An 18,285-nucleotide genomic window follows, 5' to 3' on the forward strand; every position below is an offset into this window, starting at 1 on the left:
CCAGGCACTGTCCTGCTCTAGTCTCTCTCCTCTGCAGGTATCCCAGGCACTGTCCTGCTCTCAAGTCTCTCTCCCCTCTGCAGGTATCCCAGGCATTGTCCTGCTCTCTAGTCTCTCTCCTCTGCAGGTCTCCCAGGCACTGTCCTGCTCTCTAGTCTCTCTCCTCTGCAGGTATCCCAGGCACTGTCCTGCTCTCTAGTCTCTCTCCTCTGCAGGTATTCCAGGCACTGTCCTGCTCTCTAGTCTCTCTCCTCTGCAGGTATCCCAGGCACTGTCCTGGTATCTAGTCTCTCTCCTCTGCAGGTATCCCAGGCACTGTCCTGCTCTCTAGTCTCTCTCCTCTGCAGGTATCCCAGGCACTGTCCTGCTCTCTAGGCTCCCTCTCCTGCAGGTCTCCCAAGCACTGTCCTGCTCTCTAGTCTCTCTCCTCTGCAGGTATCCCAGGCACTGTCCTGCTCTCGTCTCTCTCCTCTGCAGGTCTCCCAGGCACTGTCCTGCTCTCTAGTCTCTCTCCTCTGCAGGTATCCCAGGCACTGTCCTGCTCTCTAGGCTCCCTCTCCTGCAGGTCTCCCAAGCAATGTCCTGCTCTCAAGTCTCTCTCCTCTGCAGGTATCCCAGGCACTGTCCTGCTCTCTAGTCTCTCTCTCCTGCAGGTCTCCCAAGCACTGTCCTGCTCTCTAGTCTCTCTCCTCTGCAGGTATCCCAGGCACTGTCCTGCTCTCTAGTCTCTCTCTCCTGCAGGTCTCCCACGCACTGTCCTGCTCTCTAGTCTCTCTCCTCTGCAGGTATCCCAGGCACTGTCCTGCTCTCTAGTCTCTCTCTCTCCTGCAGGTCTCCCAAGCACTGTCCTGCTCTCTAGTCTCTCTCCTCTGCAGGTATCCCAGGCACTGTCCTGCTCTCTAGTCTCTCTCTCCTGCAGGTATCCCAGGCACTGTCCTGCTCTCTAGTCTCTCTCTCCTGCAGGTCTCCCAAGCACTGTCCTGCTCTCTAGTCTCTCTCTCCTGCAGGTCTCCCAAGCACTGTCCTGCTCTCTAGTCTCTCTCCTCTGCAGGTATCCCAGGCACTGTCCTGCTCTCTAGTCTCTCTCTCCTGCAGGTATCCCCGGCGCTGTCCTGCTCTCTAGGCTCTCTCTCCTGCAGGTATCCCAGGCGCTGTCCTGCTCACCACATGTTTCTTTTTCCATCATGCCCGGTCAGAACAGCAGACACTGCGTCGTGATATGTGGGCACAGGAAGCTGGCACTGCCACCAGTCAATGATGAATCTGAAGACCCTGCTCTCCTGCGGTCTGCTCATCCATATATTTCTGTGCATTGAGGTAAATGCTGGACTCTCCTTCTGGTCAGTAATTTGTCAGAGGTAACGTCTGTGGTTATAGGAGCTCCTCTGTAACTGGACCCAACCCAGACACCTGTTTCTCTTCCCTGCTCGCTGACCTTTGCACAGAGTCCACAAGATGGGGGATAGGTGGACGCAGTCTGGTATTTAGTTCCCAAGTCCCGTAACTTAATCCTTTCTAAGTTTATTAAGGTCACAGAAAGAAAAATCTGCCCATTAGTGACAGAGACAGGACTGTAAATAGGAGCGCACCTCTTCGGAGCGCCACATAAAGACAGACGGATCCAGAGCCATTCACTTCCATGCGGTACATTTATATAGTGGCTAAACTATACAGTCACATTCTGTACAGTGGCATTAAAGGGGTGATCCTATGACTAATATAAAAAAAAATCTAAATCATATAGTACAGGGATGGCCAACCTGCGGCTCTCCAGCTGCTGTAAAACTGCAACTCCCACCATGCCCTGCTGTAGGGAGTGTGGGCATCCTGGGAGTTGTAGTTTTGCAACAGCTGGAGAGCCTCAGGTTGGCCATCCCTGATATAGAACATGCCAATCTCTTTCTAACAAAGCTAGAACCAGCCCTGCACCTTACATGGATCCAGAGATCTCCCCATGCATTGCTCTGCTAGATTTGTATCAAGCTGACAGCTCAGGGGGCGTGTCTTTTCTGCTGCAGCTCAGGGGGCGTGTCTTTTCTGCTGCAGTTCTCTCCCTATCACAGCTCAGGGGACGTGTCCTTTCAGCTGCAGTTCTCTCCCTATCACAGCTCAGGGGACGTGTCCTTTCAGCTGCAGTTCTCTCCCTATCACAGCTCAGGGGACGTGTCCTTTCAGATGCAGTTCTCTCCCTATCACAGCTCAGGGGACGTGTCCTTTCTGTTGCAGTTCTCTCCCCATCACAGCTCAGGAGGTAGCTGAAGGATGAAACTGAGCATGTGCGGCCATCTCAGCGAGCAGGACAAAGAAATAAGAAAAAGAACAAACAGCGGGTGGCGCTATACAGATACATTTTATTGAATAGCTCAGTGGCTATGCTAAATTTTTAATTACAATGCAATTACAAAAGTATTCAGATCCAGGTGCTGGTTTGAAAACTGTGGAATATTTTTCGTGGGACGACCCCTTTAATGATTCACGTGAATCGGGCATTATTAGTTACCTGTTCAGCTGCTTTCTAGAGCTCAGAATCAGCCACGTTTTCCACAATTTAAACACTTTTACCATCACAACTATATCGCAGCCAGTTCTCAGCATGTATAATACTATACTAGATTTTAAACAGTGACAAATAGCCGCAGGGCACGCAGCACCATTTATAAGGACCGCCATTGTTTTATTCTATATTGTTTTATTTCCTTTGGAATAAATGCCACCATTAAATATATATTTTATAATAATATATTGCGTTTGCTGGTTCATTGAGACTCGAGACCAACACCTTAATTATTCTATAACCTGAGGTGTCAGAGGCTGCAAACTGGATGAATTCAGAAAACTGGGGCTCAGGGTAAAGGGTTCCACCTGGTGGTGAAACTGGGGAACTACATCCATGAAATATGAACTGGTCTCTCTGGAAATACAATCCAGGTTAACACGTTGTGGCTTTGCAGCTGCTACGGGGATTTTGTGGTGGTTTTAGATCAGTCTTGATAAATTGCTGCCCTTAAAGGGTTTTTCCAAGAATTAACTACTGAACACCTATAGACAGAATAGGCCATCCATATCTGCTCAATGGGGGTCCGACTCCTGGCACTGCCACCAATCAGCAGTTGGGAGGGGCGCAGTGCTCTGGTGAGCGCTTGTGGCCGCTTCCTTGGTCTATGATGTCACCTACATTGGTCACATGGTTTTTCTGCAGCAGAGTCCCAATTAGGTGAACGAACTGCAATACCAAGTTTAGCCACAGTACAATGTATGGCGCTGTGCTTAATACACTACGAAGCGGCTGCAGAGCAGTTCGTTGGAGTGCTGGAAATCAGACCCCCGCCAACCAGATATTGATGACCTATCCCGAGGGTGGGTCATCAATAAACACCTTTAACCCCTTAGTGATAAGGAGCTCATGCAATCTGTCGTTATGATGGTTGCATATGACAGCTGACACTCTGCTGCAAAGGCCGTGAGCAGAGATCCCTCCTATCCCAGCCACTTAACCCCTCAGACGCCACAGTCAATAGCAACAAGGGGTTCAGACAGAGGCGGGGGGCTCCTTGTCACTCATCGGCCACCACAGAACGCAGCTACCATGGCTGATGCAGAATTTGTGCCAATTTTTTTTTAAAAAACACGGTGCGAACATAGGCAATAATAGGCGATATTATGGGGCATGGAGCGGATTTGTACAGTCGTGCAAAAGAAAAACTGAGGTTTGTTTGTAAAAACTCTGCAACCTTTGATCAGGATGTGAAGTTTTACTGCAGAACATCCAAGGCCAAAAACACTTCACTCCTCCGCTCCCGTGTCATGGGATTCAAATATTGAATTTTTCAGGTTAAGGTCCCATGGACACGACCATATGCGTTTTGCAGTCCACAAACCGCGGATCCCGGACGTCTGCATGCTGCTTTTTATATATATATATTTTTTTACTCCTGTAGATATGTCCTATCCTCGTCTGCAAAACAGGACATGTTCTTTCTTTTTTATGGTCTGGCAAAACGGACGGACATACGGATGTGGACATCTTCTGTGGCCCCAATGAAACGAAGGTGTCCACAAACAATCTGTAAAAAAGGCAGATAGAATGCGGGACAAAAAGTGCATGAGGCCTACGGCTAACCTAGCGGGCAATACGGTTTTGGTTATAGGTCACAGGTATATTCGATCCTTCCCTCCTCCTCCTATAGAGGAGAATTACACTCCCTGATAATGGATTGTATTTTTAGAAAGTTAATGGGATTGATTAAGTCCCAGCCGCATTCAATAACGACTTGGACAAGGTCTCCTGAAAGTGTGGAAGCAGCGCACTCTACCATCCCCCCCAAGATCCGTCATCAGCAAAGGGGAAAAAAAAAAGCGTAATCATTATATAATGACGGGAGTCTGCGTGAAAACGGAGCAAAGCAGAGCGGGTGCCAGCACCCCTTATGTCAGGGAGTAAAGCACCCCCCCCCCCCTCCCTGGACAGCCCCTGTTAATATTCCCTATCCTGGGATCCCCAAATCTGAACCTCTCTCCATTGTGGATAATGGAAAGAATGCTGGTGCCCTCATTACTCCAACTCATTGGGGGCCATGTGCTAAGGATGGCGCAAAAATCGTCCATGCAACAAAATATTGTCACACAGGCATTTAAAGAGTCGCAAAAAGGGGTCTTGCAACTTTTGTATACACCAAAAACTGGTGTAGTGCAGTTAGTAAATGGCCCCCATTCTTCCCTTCCCTCCCGGAATAAGGGGAAACCTTCCGGAAAGCCAGAAGAGAAGAGTTGTCAAATCTACTGGGCGCTGCCGAAATCTCCCAGAAGGAAGCGGTTCTCTTCCCCGACACTGAATGCTGCATCAGCAGGCTCAACCCCGGCATCAGGACGCACTACTGTGTGCAGCAGCAAGCTCAGCCCCGGCATCAGGACGCACTACTGTGTGCAGCAGCGGAAACGTACCCTCAGTGGGGACGGGTATATGACACATGGGGTGCGTGCGTGTTCTGGGGACTGTATACATGGGGGCTATGACCCGAGTTCTGTACAGATGGGGGTCAGGTCTGGGGTCTGCATAAATGGTGTGTCTGGGGCAAGGGCAGATCGGCCACAGAACCTACAGAGAAATTTCCAGGTGGACCGTTATCCATGTGGCCGCCTGAGCCCTCTGCACGATTGCTGTCCAGGTACATAATGATCTAATCCTCTCAGCTGCAGGTGCCTTTCTGAATTTAACTGTTTTACCATCCTCCGTATGGTGATAGGGCGGTATTGTATGCTGCACTGTGGTATCTGGTTCTGTTGGGGCAGTATTGTATGCTGCACTGTGGTATTTGGTTCTGCTGGGGCGGTATTGTATGCTGTACTGTGGTACTTGGTTCTGCTGGGGCGGTATTGTATGCTGCACTGTGGTACTTGGTTCTGCTGGGGCGGTATTGTATGCTGCACTGTGGTACTTGGTTCTGCTGGGGCGGTATTGTATGCTGTACTGTGGTACTTGGTTCTGCTGGGGCGGTATTGTATGCTGCATTGTGGTACTTGGTTCTGCTGGGGCGGTATTGTATGCTGCACTGTGGTACTTGGTTCTGCTGGGGCGGTATTGTATGCTGCACTGTGGTATTTGGTTCTGCTGGGGCGGTATTGTATGCTGCACTGTGGTACTTGGTTCTGCTGGGGCGGTATTGTATGCTGCACTGTGGTACTTGGTTCTGCTGGGGCGGTATTGTATGCTGCACTGTGGTACTTGGTTCTGCTGGGGCGGTATTGTATGCTGCACTGTGGTACTTGGTTCTGCTGGGGCGGTATTGTATGCTGCACTGTGGTACTTGGTTCTGCTGGGGCGGTATTGTATGCTGCACTGTGGTACTTGGTTCTGCTGGGGCGGTATTGTATGCTGCACTGTGGTACTTGGTTCTGCTGGGGCGGTATTGTATGCTGCACTGTGGTACTTGGTTCTGCTGGGGCGGTATTGTATGCTGCACTGTGGTACTTGGTTCTGCTGGGGCGGTATTGTATGCTGCACTGTGGTATTTGGTTCTGCTGGGGCGGTATTGTATGCTGCACTGTGGTACTTGGTTCTGCTGGGGCGGTATTGTATGCTGCACTATGGTACTTGGTTCTGCTGGGGCAGTATTGTATGCTGCACTGTGGTACTTGGTTCTGCTGGGGCAGTATTGTATGCTGCACTGTGGTACTTGGTTCTGCTGGGGCGGTATTGTATGCTGCACTGTGGTACTTGGTTCTGCTGGGGCGGTATTGTATGCTGCACTGTGGTACTTGGTTCTGCTGGGGCGGTATTGTATGCTGCACTGTGGTACTTGGTTCTGCTGGGGCGGTATTGTATGCTGCACTGTGGTACTTGGTTCTGCTGGGGCAGTATTGTATGCTGCACTGTGGTACTTGGTTCTGCTGGGGCGGTATTGTATGCTGCACTGTGGTATTTGGTTCTGCTGGGGCGGTATTGTATGCTGCACTGTGGTATTTGGTTCTGCTGGGGCGGTATTGTATGCTGCACTGTGGTACTTGGTTCTGCTGGGGCGGTATTGTATGCTGCACTGTGGTATTTGGTTCTGCTGGGGCGGTATTGTATGCTGCACTGTGGTATTTGGTTCTGCTGGGGCAGTATTGTATGCTGCACTGTGGTATTGCTGGCCCCGTCTACTTCTTTTCCCTGCCCGTTTGTGGCTTGTGTTGGCCCTGCCTACTGTCAATTTGAACTCACCTACAACATGGGGCCACTTTTAGTTTTTTTTTTTCCAGGGCCACTTTAAATTATCAGTCCTCCCCTGGTCTCTGGTCTGTACAGATGGGGAGGGGGGGAATCTGGGCGTTCAGATTAGGGGTCTTCATAGATGGGTGGCCCGGCCTGGGGTCTATATAGATGAGGAGGTCTGGGGTCTCTATAGATCTGGGGCCTGGTTTGAGATCTGTATAGATGAGGAGCCTGGTTTTGGGGCTGTCCTGCAGTCTATATAGTTGGGGGCATCTGGTCTGGGGTCTCTATATAATATGGCGTCTGTATTCATTTTGAGTTTTGCTCAGGGGAGTTGGGGGGGGGGGGGTCTACATTCCCATTTTCAGAATCTCCTTGACGTCCCTTCTAATACCTGCTTGTGGTTCTACCAACCAGGGATCGTTGTAAAGTCCTATAGTAATCAGAGATTTGGTTCAATCGGACCTTGGTGGGTTTGGGTGAAGCCACAATCCAGACCCCATAATATGGCCATAATGGCTGTGTCATCGGCCTACAGTGATGGGACGACCAGCTCACAGGGCTGAATCTCCACCGCCTGGAGTAGAAGTTTTTACCCGGTGATTCATCGGCTGAACAGGAGGGCGCGGCAATGACATTAGTAATTCGTGGATCTGTACGAGAGCCAAAACTGCTCGCCATCGCTCCGGGATTCAGAAACTGCCAGCCTGTATCAGGGCAGGTATCAGAGGGCGTGGTGCCATTTACCTGCTGATACTTGGGTGGGGGGGGGGGGGGTAGAGATTTATCAATACTAGTGTAAAGGGAGACAGGAGGGGGGGGGGGTGCAGCCAATCGTTCTGCTGTCACTGGACCGGGGCTCAGAGCTGTCAATCACACTGCAGTCCCGCCCACACTCAGCTGCTCGGCAGTGTAAACTATGGGGAGAAAAGTCATTTTGTTTTGAAATGTACCTTCAGGGAAACTCTCCCAACCAAACATCAGGAGTAGGGGGCTACAACTGCACGCTGGGTGGCATAGTTGGCAAGGAAACCATAGGATGCCTGGGTGTATGGTACTTGCTGTGCGTTGTACAGTTGTCCAACACATAAACCTATGGGAAAAACTGCAAAAACACACACACACACCATAAAAAATAAAATAAAAAAAAGCATATGGGGAAAAAAAATAATACAAAACCTCCAAAAAATAAAAACACTATAATGCAGCCTCTCTGATGCCAGTCAGCGCGCGCCGTCCTTCCTCACCAAACAATGGCACATTCACAGGGTGTGCGGGTGGTGCGGCAGATAGCTGCATCCTTACTGCTGGACAATCACTGTGAAAATGCAACAAAACTGCAGCTCTCTGCCGCACCATGTGAATGCGCCCTGAGAGTGAGCACGCTCAGCTGTTTTTTCATCTCGCATGCACCTTAGGTGGAGGCTAAACACGTCTACCCCTCTGACCAGAACAGACACCCCCATAGTCCCAGCAGACAGACCCCCACTATTCTCAGGAGCGTTCCTTTTTTTAGGCTCTTGTGCAGGAGACGCGAGAGACGCTCAAGGAAACCTATTGAAAACTAAACAGAGCACAATCCGAGGCCTCGTGCCAGAGACACGCACGGAGCATGCAGAGCACGTGGTTCTAATGGAGAAGAACCTGTAACACAGCACACTATGGCGGCACTATACGTACACTCTGAAATGGGAGCCACGGAGGCTGTATACTACTGCACACTACTGAATCTGAAGTTTTTATCATGGCAGCCCTAGTCACGACAGTATAACTCAAGTGTTCATGTTTTTTTTATGTAATACTACATACGACCTGTAGTGGCCACTGCAGAAGAGATGCCTGGCTGGTTGAGGCTTCCCCTGGCAAAATCAACTGTTTGCCTGGGGTGCTGGAAGCGTCCACATCTTCAAAGTTCTTGACTCTTTAAAAAGGGGTGTTCAGAGTTTCAAAAAACAAAACAAAACCACATTCACTCCCCCCCTGGCTTCCGTATATCATGGATGCTCCGGTGGTCCCTACTGGTCCTGCAGGGATGAGGTTAAGTATATCATTCATGTGACTGCTGCATCCAATCACCGGCTTCAGCAGTGACACTTTGAACGTACGGCTTGTTTCCACTGAGGTCAGTGACTGGCTGCAGCAGTCACATGAATGATGCAGTGTCAGCTCTGGAGTCTTACTGTCCTGATCTCTCTTTGTGACATGTCTGACAGTAAGTGACTTCACCTACACGTCATCAGGCCGCGCAGACAAGGTGTCGTTATCTGTGTAGTAACAGGAGGAAGTTTAGCAAGCGGCAGTCACATCCCCGGCAAATTGTTACATTGTGGCGAGATCTTACTACATTGTTACATTGTGTCCACACACAAAAATATGACATGTTCTATAATCTGCGGAGCAGCCACACGGATGACATCCGTCCGTGTGCTGTCCTCATTTTTTTGCGGCCCCATAGTAATGAATGGGTGCAGATCAGAAGAAAATACGGTCGTGTGAACCCTCCCTAAGGATGAAGATAAGGTCCTATCCACAAGACGTGTCCGTTTTGCGGCTTTCATGCTCAAAAGATAGGACATGTCTTGCGGATCGCGTAGACACTGAAGTAAATGGGTGCGTACCGTGATGCGGGGTGCACACCTCCTTTGTCCGTGTTTTGGGGATCTGTGGTTTGTTGTCCACAAAATGAACATGGAGGCTTTTTTTTTGCCTTCCTTGAAAACACCGCCCCAGTACGGACAACGAAAGAACGAGCTGCGGACCTCGGACGTCAAAAGCCAAGTACAGTTTAGATTCAGATTATTTTTTTTTATTGCTCCAGTGCGTTTAAAATAGAACATTTTTTTTTGCAGTTATTTCATTTGTCACCGTCGTGTGTATACAGCTCCCATGCAGGTCCACATCTACAGGAGTTACCCCCTCGTCTACACTTCGATGGTTATCAAGAAAAGCAGGCCGAAGTAGAGGAGTAACACGACTGCAGCATCAGACCACAGAGTCTGTTTGTAGTCTTGTTACCATGGAGACACATAGGAGATGAATGCACAAAAATGATACATTTTCTATTAAGGCTTTTTACAAAGCAACTTTTTTTTAATTTTTATTCTGGATGAACGGAAACATTCAAAAACACAGACGCCTGCACCGGCTGCCAACTACCGTCCTATCCGGAACTTCCATATGGACTTGTGTAAATGAGGCCTCTCGGGCATCCCATAGAGATGAGTGTAGCGGTAATGTGCTTACTCTAACTGGTGCTCAATTCTGGGGATATGTGGCCCCCATTCTCGTGATCATGAAGATCCCAGCTGTCAGAGTCCCACTGATTGAATAGCCATCCCCTATACTGTGGATGACTTCATCTAACCGGAATACCCCTTTAAGCTCGCCATACACATTAGATGAAGGTCCGCCGAACCGTTCAGCCATCGGATATGTACAGGGGTGCCCCGACTCTCACCTGACAGCAGGATTTGGGGGTGAGAAGGATCGTGCTGATGGATTTCAGCATGCCTGATCCTTTCGTTCTCAAGAGAGAGGTCACCATGTCTTGAAGGCGATCGCTCCCCTCTTCCTAATGAGAATACATGCAAGCTCTGCAGAGCCAAGCGTGCAGGTGTGTGGAGGAATGGTTGTCAGCAGGACCAATGTTGTGTTCAGTGCTGGAGGACAGTTTTTGGAAATGCTCTACAGATAACGGAGATCATCCTATTGTATGGAGTACCCATAATCCTCAGCCGCTGTGAGAGGAGAATCCATAGAGCGTGTCCAGTACTGTGCACACAGGAGCCACGAGAATTCAGTTTGCTACATGATGATATGTAGAATGTCCCCCGCCCCAGCCTACAGGTCATCCTGGGGGGCGCTCACGGACAAGGAGTGGACACACAGGGTTGGAGGCACACAGATCAGGTACAGGGTCATAACAAGAAATGCATCATCGATGGAAACGTCTGCAATCATCACCCGGTGGCAGAAGGATCAGTCAGGAGTGCAAAGACCTACATATAAAGTCCCTGCAGATTCTGAGCTCGCGGACGGCATACATCCTCATTCTAAGCCAGCGGGGAGGGTCAAGGGCAATATGGCGGCATAGGCTGGGGTGCAATGGGATACAGGTCCGTGAGTGCAGGGGTGCAATAGTCTGCAGGTCTGTAAATGCTGGGGTGCAATAGGATACAGGTCAGCGAGTGTGGGGTGCAATAGTCTGCAGGGCTGTAACTGCTAGGGTGCAATGACAAAGATCAGCGAGTGCGGGGGTGCAATAGTCTGCAGGTTTGTAAATGCTAAGGTGCAATGGGATACAGGTCAGCAAGTGCAGGGGTGCAATGGGATACAGGTCAGCGAGTGCAATAGTCTGCAGGTCTGTAAATGTTGGGGTGCAATGGGATACAGGTCAGAGAGTGCAGGGGTGCAATAGTCTGCAGGGCTGTAAATGCTGAGATGCAATGGGATACAGGTCAGCGAGTGCAATAGTCTGCAGGTCTGTAAATGCTGGGGTGCAATGGGATACAGGTCAGAGAGTGCAGGGGTGCAATAGTCTGCAGGGCTGTAAATGCTGAGATGCAATGGGATACAGTTTCCCAGTCACATAGGTGGATGTGCACTGCGAGTTTTGAGTCCCCGATGCAATTTCAATTATTTTTTTTCCCAGTGATTTTGACCAGAGACATGAAAAAGCGGAACAGCGTGCGTGATTTCTCATGCCGTTTTTTGATAATGATACTTCACCTGCAAAAGTCAATGGCGTCTCTTTTGTGCAATTCACGCTTCATAACTTTATCTCATAGATGTCAATGACGAAGCTACAGAACTTCGGTGTAACACTGTAACGCTACTTCTGCGGCGAGCACATGTAGCCTATTACGTGCGGACTTTATATACACCAATCGACGTGTCAATTTAGGGCTCATTCACACAACCGTATGTTTGCTCAGCATCTGCCAAAATTGCAGATCGGAAGTGGACCCATTCATTTCACTGGGGCCGAAAAATAGCCGACAGCGCACCGCGGGCTCTCCGCGTCCGTATGTCCGTTCCGCGGCCCCGCAAGAACGATAGAGCATGTCCTAATCTTGTCCGTTTTGCAGATAAGGACAGGCATTGTTATAGCGGGGCCCACAAAAAGTGCAGGATGCCAATGGACCACAATTTGTGGACAGCGTAATCGATACGGTGGTGTGAACGGCGCCTTATCGTGCAGATTTCCCAGCCCCCATTATGGCGCAGGATGCACGCGGTATATTCCCGCCGGCTTCACCCCTGAGGTTTCTATTTCAGGTGATTATCCGGGACATTACTTCACCCAAATCCAGTGACAGGGGTGGGAGCGCACCCTCCGCTCTGGATTCCTGCAAGGGCACTTTAAATGTCAAAGGTCACATGATGCCGTCCACAAGGCGACACTAGATCCTGCCGTCAGGAGTCAGCTGTTCCCCGGCGGCAGTGGACGGCGCCCTGGGCTCAGTGATCGACACCACCCGGCAGAGCGGCCGCAGAATCCTCTACAACCGCAGGACGTCCCGGCCGACAGCGCCACACGTGCGATATAGGAACATATATGACGTTATCCCGTGATGCCGCAAAATGTCATAGCAGCACATTACACCCCACAGAACCCTGTACTCCATTATAAAATGATCTGCAGAACATTGCGCCCATTTCTTGACCTGTATAACATAAGAATTCAGTCTGAACTCCAGTCCTTACTGCCCTGCAGGCCATTGCATCCCGGCATCTACTGCCCTGCAGGCCATTGCATCCCGGCATCTACTGCCCTGCAGGCCATTGCATCCCGGCATCTACTGCCCTGCAGGCCATTGCATCCCGGCATCTACTGCCCTGCAGGCCATTGCATCCCGGCATCTACTGCCCTGCAGGCCATTGCATCCCGGCATCTACTGCCCTGCAGGCCATTGCATCCCGGCATCTACTGCCCTGCAGGCCATTGCATCAGCTGCACTCACTGACCTATATCCCATTGTACCCCAGCATTTACTGACCCACAGACTATTGCACCCACTGAACTGTATGCCATTAAACCCGAGCATTTACAGCCCGCAGACTATTGCACCCCAGCATTTACAACCCTGCAGCCTATTGCACCTCAGCATTTACAACCCTGCAGACTACTGCACCCCAGCATTTACAGCCCTGCAGACTACTGCACCCCTGCACTCACTGACCTATATCCCATTGCACCCCAACATTTACTGACCTGTATCCCATTCCACCCCAGCATATACAGCCCTGCAGACTATTGCACCCCAGCATTTACAGCCATGCAGACTACTGCACCCCAGCACTCACTGACCTATATCCCATTGCACCCCAACATTTACTGACCTGTATCCCATTCCACCCCATATACAGCCCTGCAGACTATTGCATTCAATCACTGCAGCATATTAGCCCCATAGCATTTACAGCCATGCAGAAGATCGCACCATCATGCCCTTGCAGCACATCGCCCCCCATAGTACTTTGCCCTTGAGATCCCACTCCCCGTCAGCTGCAGCACATCGCCCCCCGGACTACTCACCCCATTGGCCGCCGCGATCTGGATGATGAGCTGGATGGCCTCCTTCATGTAGAAGCGGCCGTCCCCCCCGACCACCAGCGTGCCGTCCTGCCGCTCCGCCGGTTCGGTGACCGAGATGATGCTCTGGATGAAGTTCTGGGCATAGTTCGGGCTGTTCTGGAAGACGGTGACCCGCTTCCGGAGCCCGCTGGTGCCCGGCTTCTGGTCCGGGTAAGGCTGGGTCTTCACGATCTGAACGTTCACCATAGCGCCGGGAGGAGGCTGCGCCGGAGCCAGGAGCCCGCAGTCTGTATGCACAGGCCGCTCGGAGACGGGAGGGACCGGAGGGAGGAGGCAGGGCGCCCGCTCCAATGATAATGGCCGGCCGGTGCCTGAGCTGTCAGCCCGGGGCAGTCCGGCCCCCGTCAGCGGCCTATGAGCAGCGAGTCCCCGCCCGCCGCCTCCTCAGTGACAGGGATCACGTCGTCACCTCAGACCGTCACCTACGGAATGAGAACACGCCTCACACTGGCCTGTACAGGTCCTTCTAAAAAAATTAGCATATTGTGATAAAGTTCATTATTTTCTGTAATGTACTGATAAACATTAGACTTTCATATATTTTAGATTCATTACACACAACTGAAGTAGTGCAAGCCTTTTATTGTTTTAATATTGATGGTTTTGGCCTACAGCTCATGAAAACCCAAATTTCCTATCTCAAAAAATTAGCATATTTCATCCGACTAATAAAAGAAAAGTAGAAAAAGGAGAAGAACCCGCGCTGACTCTATTTATGCCTGAAGAAATGCTGGTAATCTCAGACTTCCTATGGTATATAGGACCTTCTGGTCTTCAATATCTATTATGATAGCTCTATTCCTGTCAGTGCTGAGTGGATAGCTGCGCTTATCCTTTACATGCAAATAAGTGTTGCAGAAGGTAAAAAACTGTTGCGGACTAATATGGCAGTCTTAGGCACTTACTGTTCTGTGCTCCGCTCGGTTCTTTTCTGAAAAAGTTCAATCTTCATAGTTTCATCTGACTATGAAGATTGAACTTTTTCAGAAAAGAACCGAGCGGAGCACAGAACAGTAAGTGCCTAAGACTGCCATATTAGTCCGCAACAGTTTTTTACCTTCTGCAACACTTATTTGCATGTAAAGGATAAGCGCAGCTATCCACTCAGCACTGACAGGAATAGAGCTATCATAATAGATATTGAAGACCAGAAGGTCCTATATACCATAGGAAGTCTGAGATTACCAGCATTTCTTCAGGCATAAATAGAGTCAGCGCGGGTTCTTCTCCTTTTTCTATTTATCAACAATAGGTCTCCTCCTATTTTGTGGGCTGTTTTTTGGCAATTAACCCCACAGCAGAACCCTGCAGCGACGGGGCTCACACATAAGTTTGTTTGTACAAGTTTGTTTGTGTGAGCTCACCCCTACCCCAATTTATCCAGACGGCAGCGCGAGTGTTTATCTACCTTTTTTGTTTAATAAAAGAAAAGTGTTTTTAATACAAAAAAAGTCAACCTTCAAATAATTATGTTCAGTTCTGCACTCAATACTTGGCGGGAATCCTTTTGCAGAAATGACGGCTTCACTGCGGCGTGGCATGGAGGCAATCAGCCTGTGGCACTGCTGAGGTGTTATGGAGGCCCAGGAGGCTGCAATGCGGCGTGGCATGGAGGCAATCAGCCTGTGGCACTGCTGAGGTGTTATGGAGGCCCAGGAGGCTTCAATGCGGCGTGGCATGGAGGCAATCAGCCTGTGGCACTGCTGAGGTGTTATGGAGGCCCAGGAGGATTCACTGCGGCGTGGCATGGAGGCAATCAGCCTGTGGCACTGCTGAGGTGTTATGGATGCCCAGGAGGCTGCAATGCGGCGTGGCATGGAGGCAATCAGCCTGTGGCACTGCTAAGGTGTTATGGAGGCCCAGGAGGCTTCAATGCGGCGTGGCATGGAGGCAATCAGCCTGTGGCACTGCTAAGGTGTTATGGAGGCCCAGGAGGATTCAATGCGGCGTGGCATGGAGGCAATCAGCCTGTGGCACTGCTGAGGTGTTATGGAGGCCCAGGAGGCTTCAATGCGGCGTGGCATGGAGGCAATCAGCCTGTGGCACTGCTGAGGTGTTATGGAGGCCCAGGAGGCTACAATGCGGCGTGGCATGGAGGCAATCAGCCTGTGGCACTGCTGAGGTGTTATGGAGGCCCCGGAGGCTTCGATAGCGGCCTTAAGCTCATCCAGAGTGTTGGGTCTTGCGTCTCTCAGCTTTCTCTTCCCAATATCTCACAGATTCTCTATGGGGTTCAGGTCAGGAGAGTTGGCAGCCAATTGAGCCCAGTAATACCATGGTCAGTAAACCATTTACCAGTGGTTTTGGCACTGTGAGCAGGTGCCAGGTTGTGCTGAAAAATGACATCTTCATCTCCATATAGCTTTTCAGCAGATGGAAGCATGAAGTGCTCCAAAATCTCCTGATAGCTAGCTGCATTGACCCTGCCCTTGATAAAGCACAGTGGACCAACACCAGCAGCTGACATGGCACCCCAGACCATCACTGACTGTGGGGACTTGACACTGGACTTCAGGCATTTTGGCATTTCCCTCTCCCCAGTCTTCCTCCAGACTCTGGCACCTTGATTTCCGAATGACATGCAACAGTCCAGTGCTGCTTCTCTGTAGCCCAGGTCAGGCGCGTCTGCCGCTGTTTCTGGGGAATGCGGCACCTGTAGCCCATTTCCTGCACACGCCTGTACACGGGGGCTCTGGATGTTTCTACTCCAGACTCAGTCCACTGCTTCCGCAGGTCCCCCAAGGTCTGGAATCGGTCCTTCTCCACAATCTTCCTCAGGGTCCGGTCACCTCTTCTCGTTGTGCAGCGTTTTCTGCCACACTTTTTCCTTCCCACAGACTTCCCACTGAGGTGCCTTGATACAGCACTCTGGGAACAGCCTATTCCTTCAGACATGTCTTTCTGTGTCTTACCCTCTTGCTTGAGGGTGTCAGTGATGGCCTTCTGGACAGCAGTCAGGTCGGCAGTCTTACCCATGATTGCAGGTTTGGAGTAATGAACCAGGCTGGGAGTTTTTAAAAGCCTCAGGAATCTTTTGCAGGTGTTTAGAGTTAATTAGTTGATTCAGATGATTAGGTTAATAGCTCGTTTAGAGAACCTTTTCATGATATGCTAATTTTTTTAGATGGGAAATTTGGGTTTTCATGAGCTGTATGCCAAAATCATCAATATTAAAACAATAAAAGGCTTGAACTACTTCAGTTGTGTGTAATGAATCTAAAATATATGAAAGTCTAATGTTTATCAGTACATTACAGAAAATAATGAACTTTATCACAATATGCTAATTTTTTTAGAAGGACCTGTATATATAAAGTAGCAGGAAATGGTTGCCCTTAGCAACCAATAGGAGCGCTGCTTTCAGCTTCTAACCTGTACTGTAAAAATGAAAGCTGGAATCAGATTGGCTCTCCAGACCTTGTGAAACTACAACGCTCAGCAGGCCATGGAGCTGAATGGTGGGGGTTGTACATTTAGACCATAGACTAGTTAACAGTTATATACTATCTATGGGTATATACCGGAGGTGGAACGTTAATTGTTAACGAACAGAACAATTTTATGGAATAATTAGTGAGATATTTGGAAATATAATGAGAGGGCCCCATAGAGCAGGACACAGCCTTGTGCACTCCAGCTGTTCTGAAACTACAACCCCCAGAATCCTCCTTTGACTTCTATGGGAGTTACAAGAAGAGCTGAATAGGTGTGCATGCTGGGAGTTGTAGTTTCAGGGCAGCTGGAGTGCCAGAGGTTGCTGATCCTTGCAAGTTTAGAGAAAGCATGACGTGTCAGAGCTCCCCCTACTGAGAGGGCAGAGTCCCCCCATATACAGCACTAGAGCTTCCCCTACTGACAGGGCAGAGTCCCCCCATACACAGCACTAGAGCTCCCCCTACTGACAGGGCAGAGTCCCCCCATATACAGCACTAGAGCTCCCCCTACTGACAGGGCAGAGTCCCCCCATACACAGCACTAGAGCTCCCCCTACTGACAGGGCAGAGTCCCCCCATATACAGCACTAGAGCTCCCCCTACTGACAGGGCAGAGTCCCCCCATATACAGCACTAGAGCTCCCCCTACTGACAGGGCAGAGTCCCCCCATATACAGCACTAGAGCTCCCCCTACTGACAGGGCAGAGTCCCCCCATATACAGCACTAGAGCTCCCCCTACTGACAGGGCAGAGTCCCCCTATATACAGCACTAGAGCTCCCCCTACTGACAGGGCAGAGTCCCCCCATATACCGCACTAGAGCTCCCCCTACTGATAGGGCAGAGTCCCCCCATGTACAGCACTAGGGCTCCCCCTACTGACAGGGCAGAGTCCCCCCATATACAGCACTAGAGCTCCCCCTACTGACAGGGCAGAGTCCCCCCATATACAGCACTAGAGCTCCCCCTAATGACAGGGCAGAGTCCCCCCATATACAGCACTAGAGCTCCCCCTACTGACAGGGCAGAGTCCCCCCATATACAGCACCAGAGCTCCCCCTACTGACAGGGCAGAGTCCCCCCATATACCGCACTAGAGCTCCCCCTACTGATAGGGCAGAGTCCCCCCATGTACAGCACTAGGGCTCCACCTACTGACAGGGCAGAGTCCCCCCATATACAGCACTAGAGCTCCCCCTAATGACAGGGCAGAGTCCCCCCATATACAGCACTAGAGCTCCCCCTAATGACAGGGCAGAGTCCCCCCATATACAGCACTAGAGCTCCCCCTACTGACAGGGCAGAGTCCCCCCATATACAGCACCAGAGCTCCCCCTACTGACAGGGCAGAGTCCTCCATATACAGCACCAGAGCTCCCCCTACTGACAGGGCAGAGTCCCCCCATATACAGCACTAGGGCTCCCCCTACTGACAGGGCAGAGTCCCCCCATATACAGCACTAGAGCTCCCCCTACTGACAGGGCAGAGTCCCCCCATATACAGCACTAGAGCTCCCCCTACTGACAGGGCAGAGTCCCCCCATATACAGCACTAGAGCTAC

General features: G+C 50.5%; 1 protein-coding gene across 2 annotated transcripts in view; it reads right to left on the reverse strand.

Annotated features, from left to right (window-relative positions):
* Positions 1–13,621, reverse strand: part of PGM1 (phosphoglucomutase 1) — a 33,637-nt gene extending 20,016 nt beyond the window's left edge. Inside the window, exon 1 of one of the 2 annotated variants that reach the window (XM_044300726.1) lies at positions 13,230–13,621. In XM_044300726.1, the coding sequence (XP_044156661.1) occupies positions 13,230–13,475 (246 nt within the window). In that variant the 5' untranslated portion in view covers positions 13,476–13,621. Of the gene's footprint in view, positions 1–1,164; positions 1,330–13,229 lie in introns of those variants that run through there. The other variant, XM_044300725.1, reaches the window with a different exon arrangement.
* Between the last annotated feature and the right edge of the window lie 4,664 nt (positions 13,622–18,285).

The sequence above is a fragment of the Bufo gargarizans genome, chromosome 7 (assembly GCF_014858855.1).
Source record: "Bufo gargarizans isolate SCDJY-AF-19 chromosome 7, ASM1485885v1, whole genome shotgun sequence".
Classification (NCBI taxonomy): domain Eukaryota; kingdom Metazoa; phylum Chordata; class Amphibia; order Anura; family Bufonidae; genus Bufo; species Bufo gargarizans.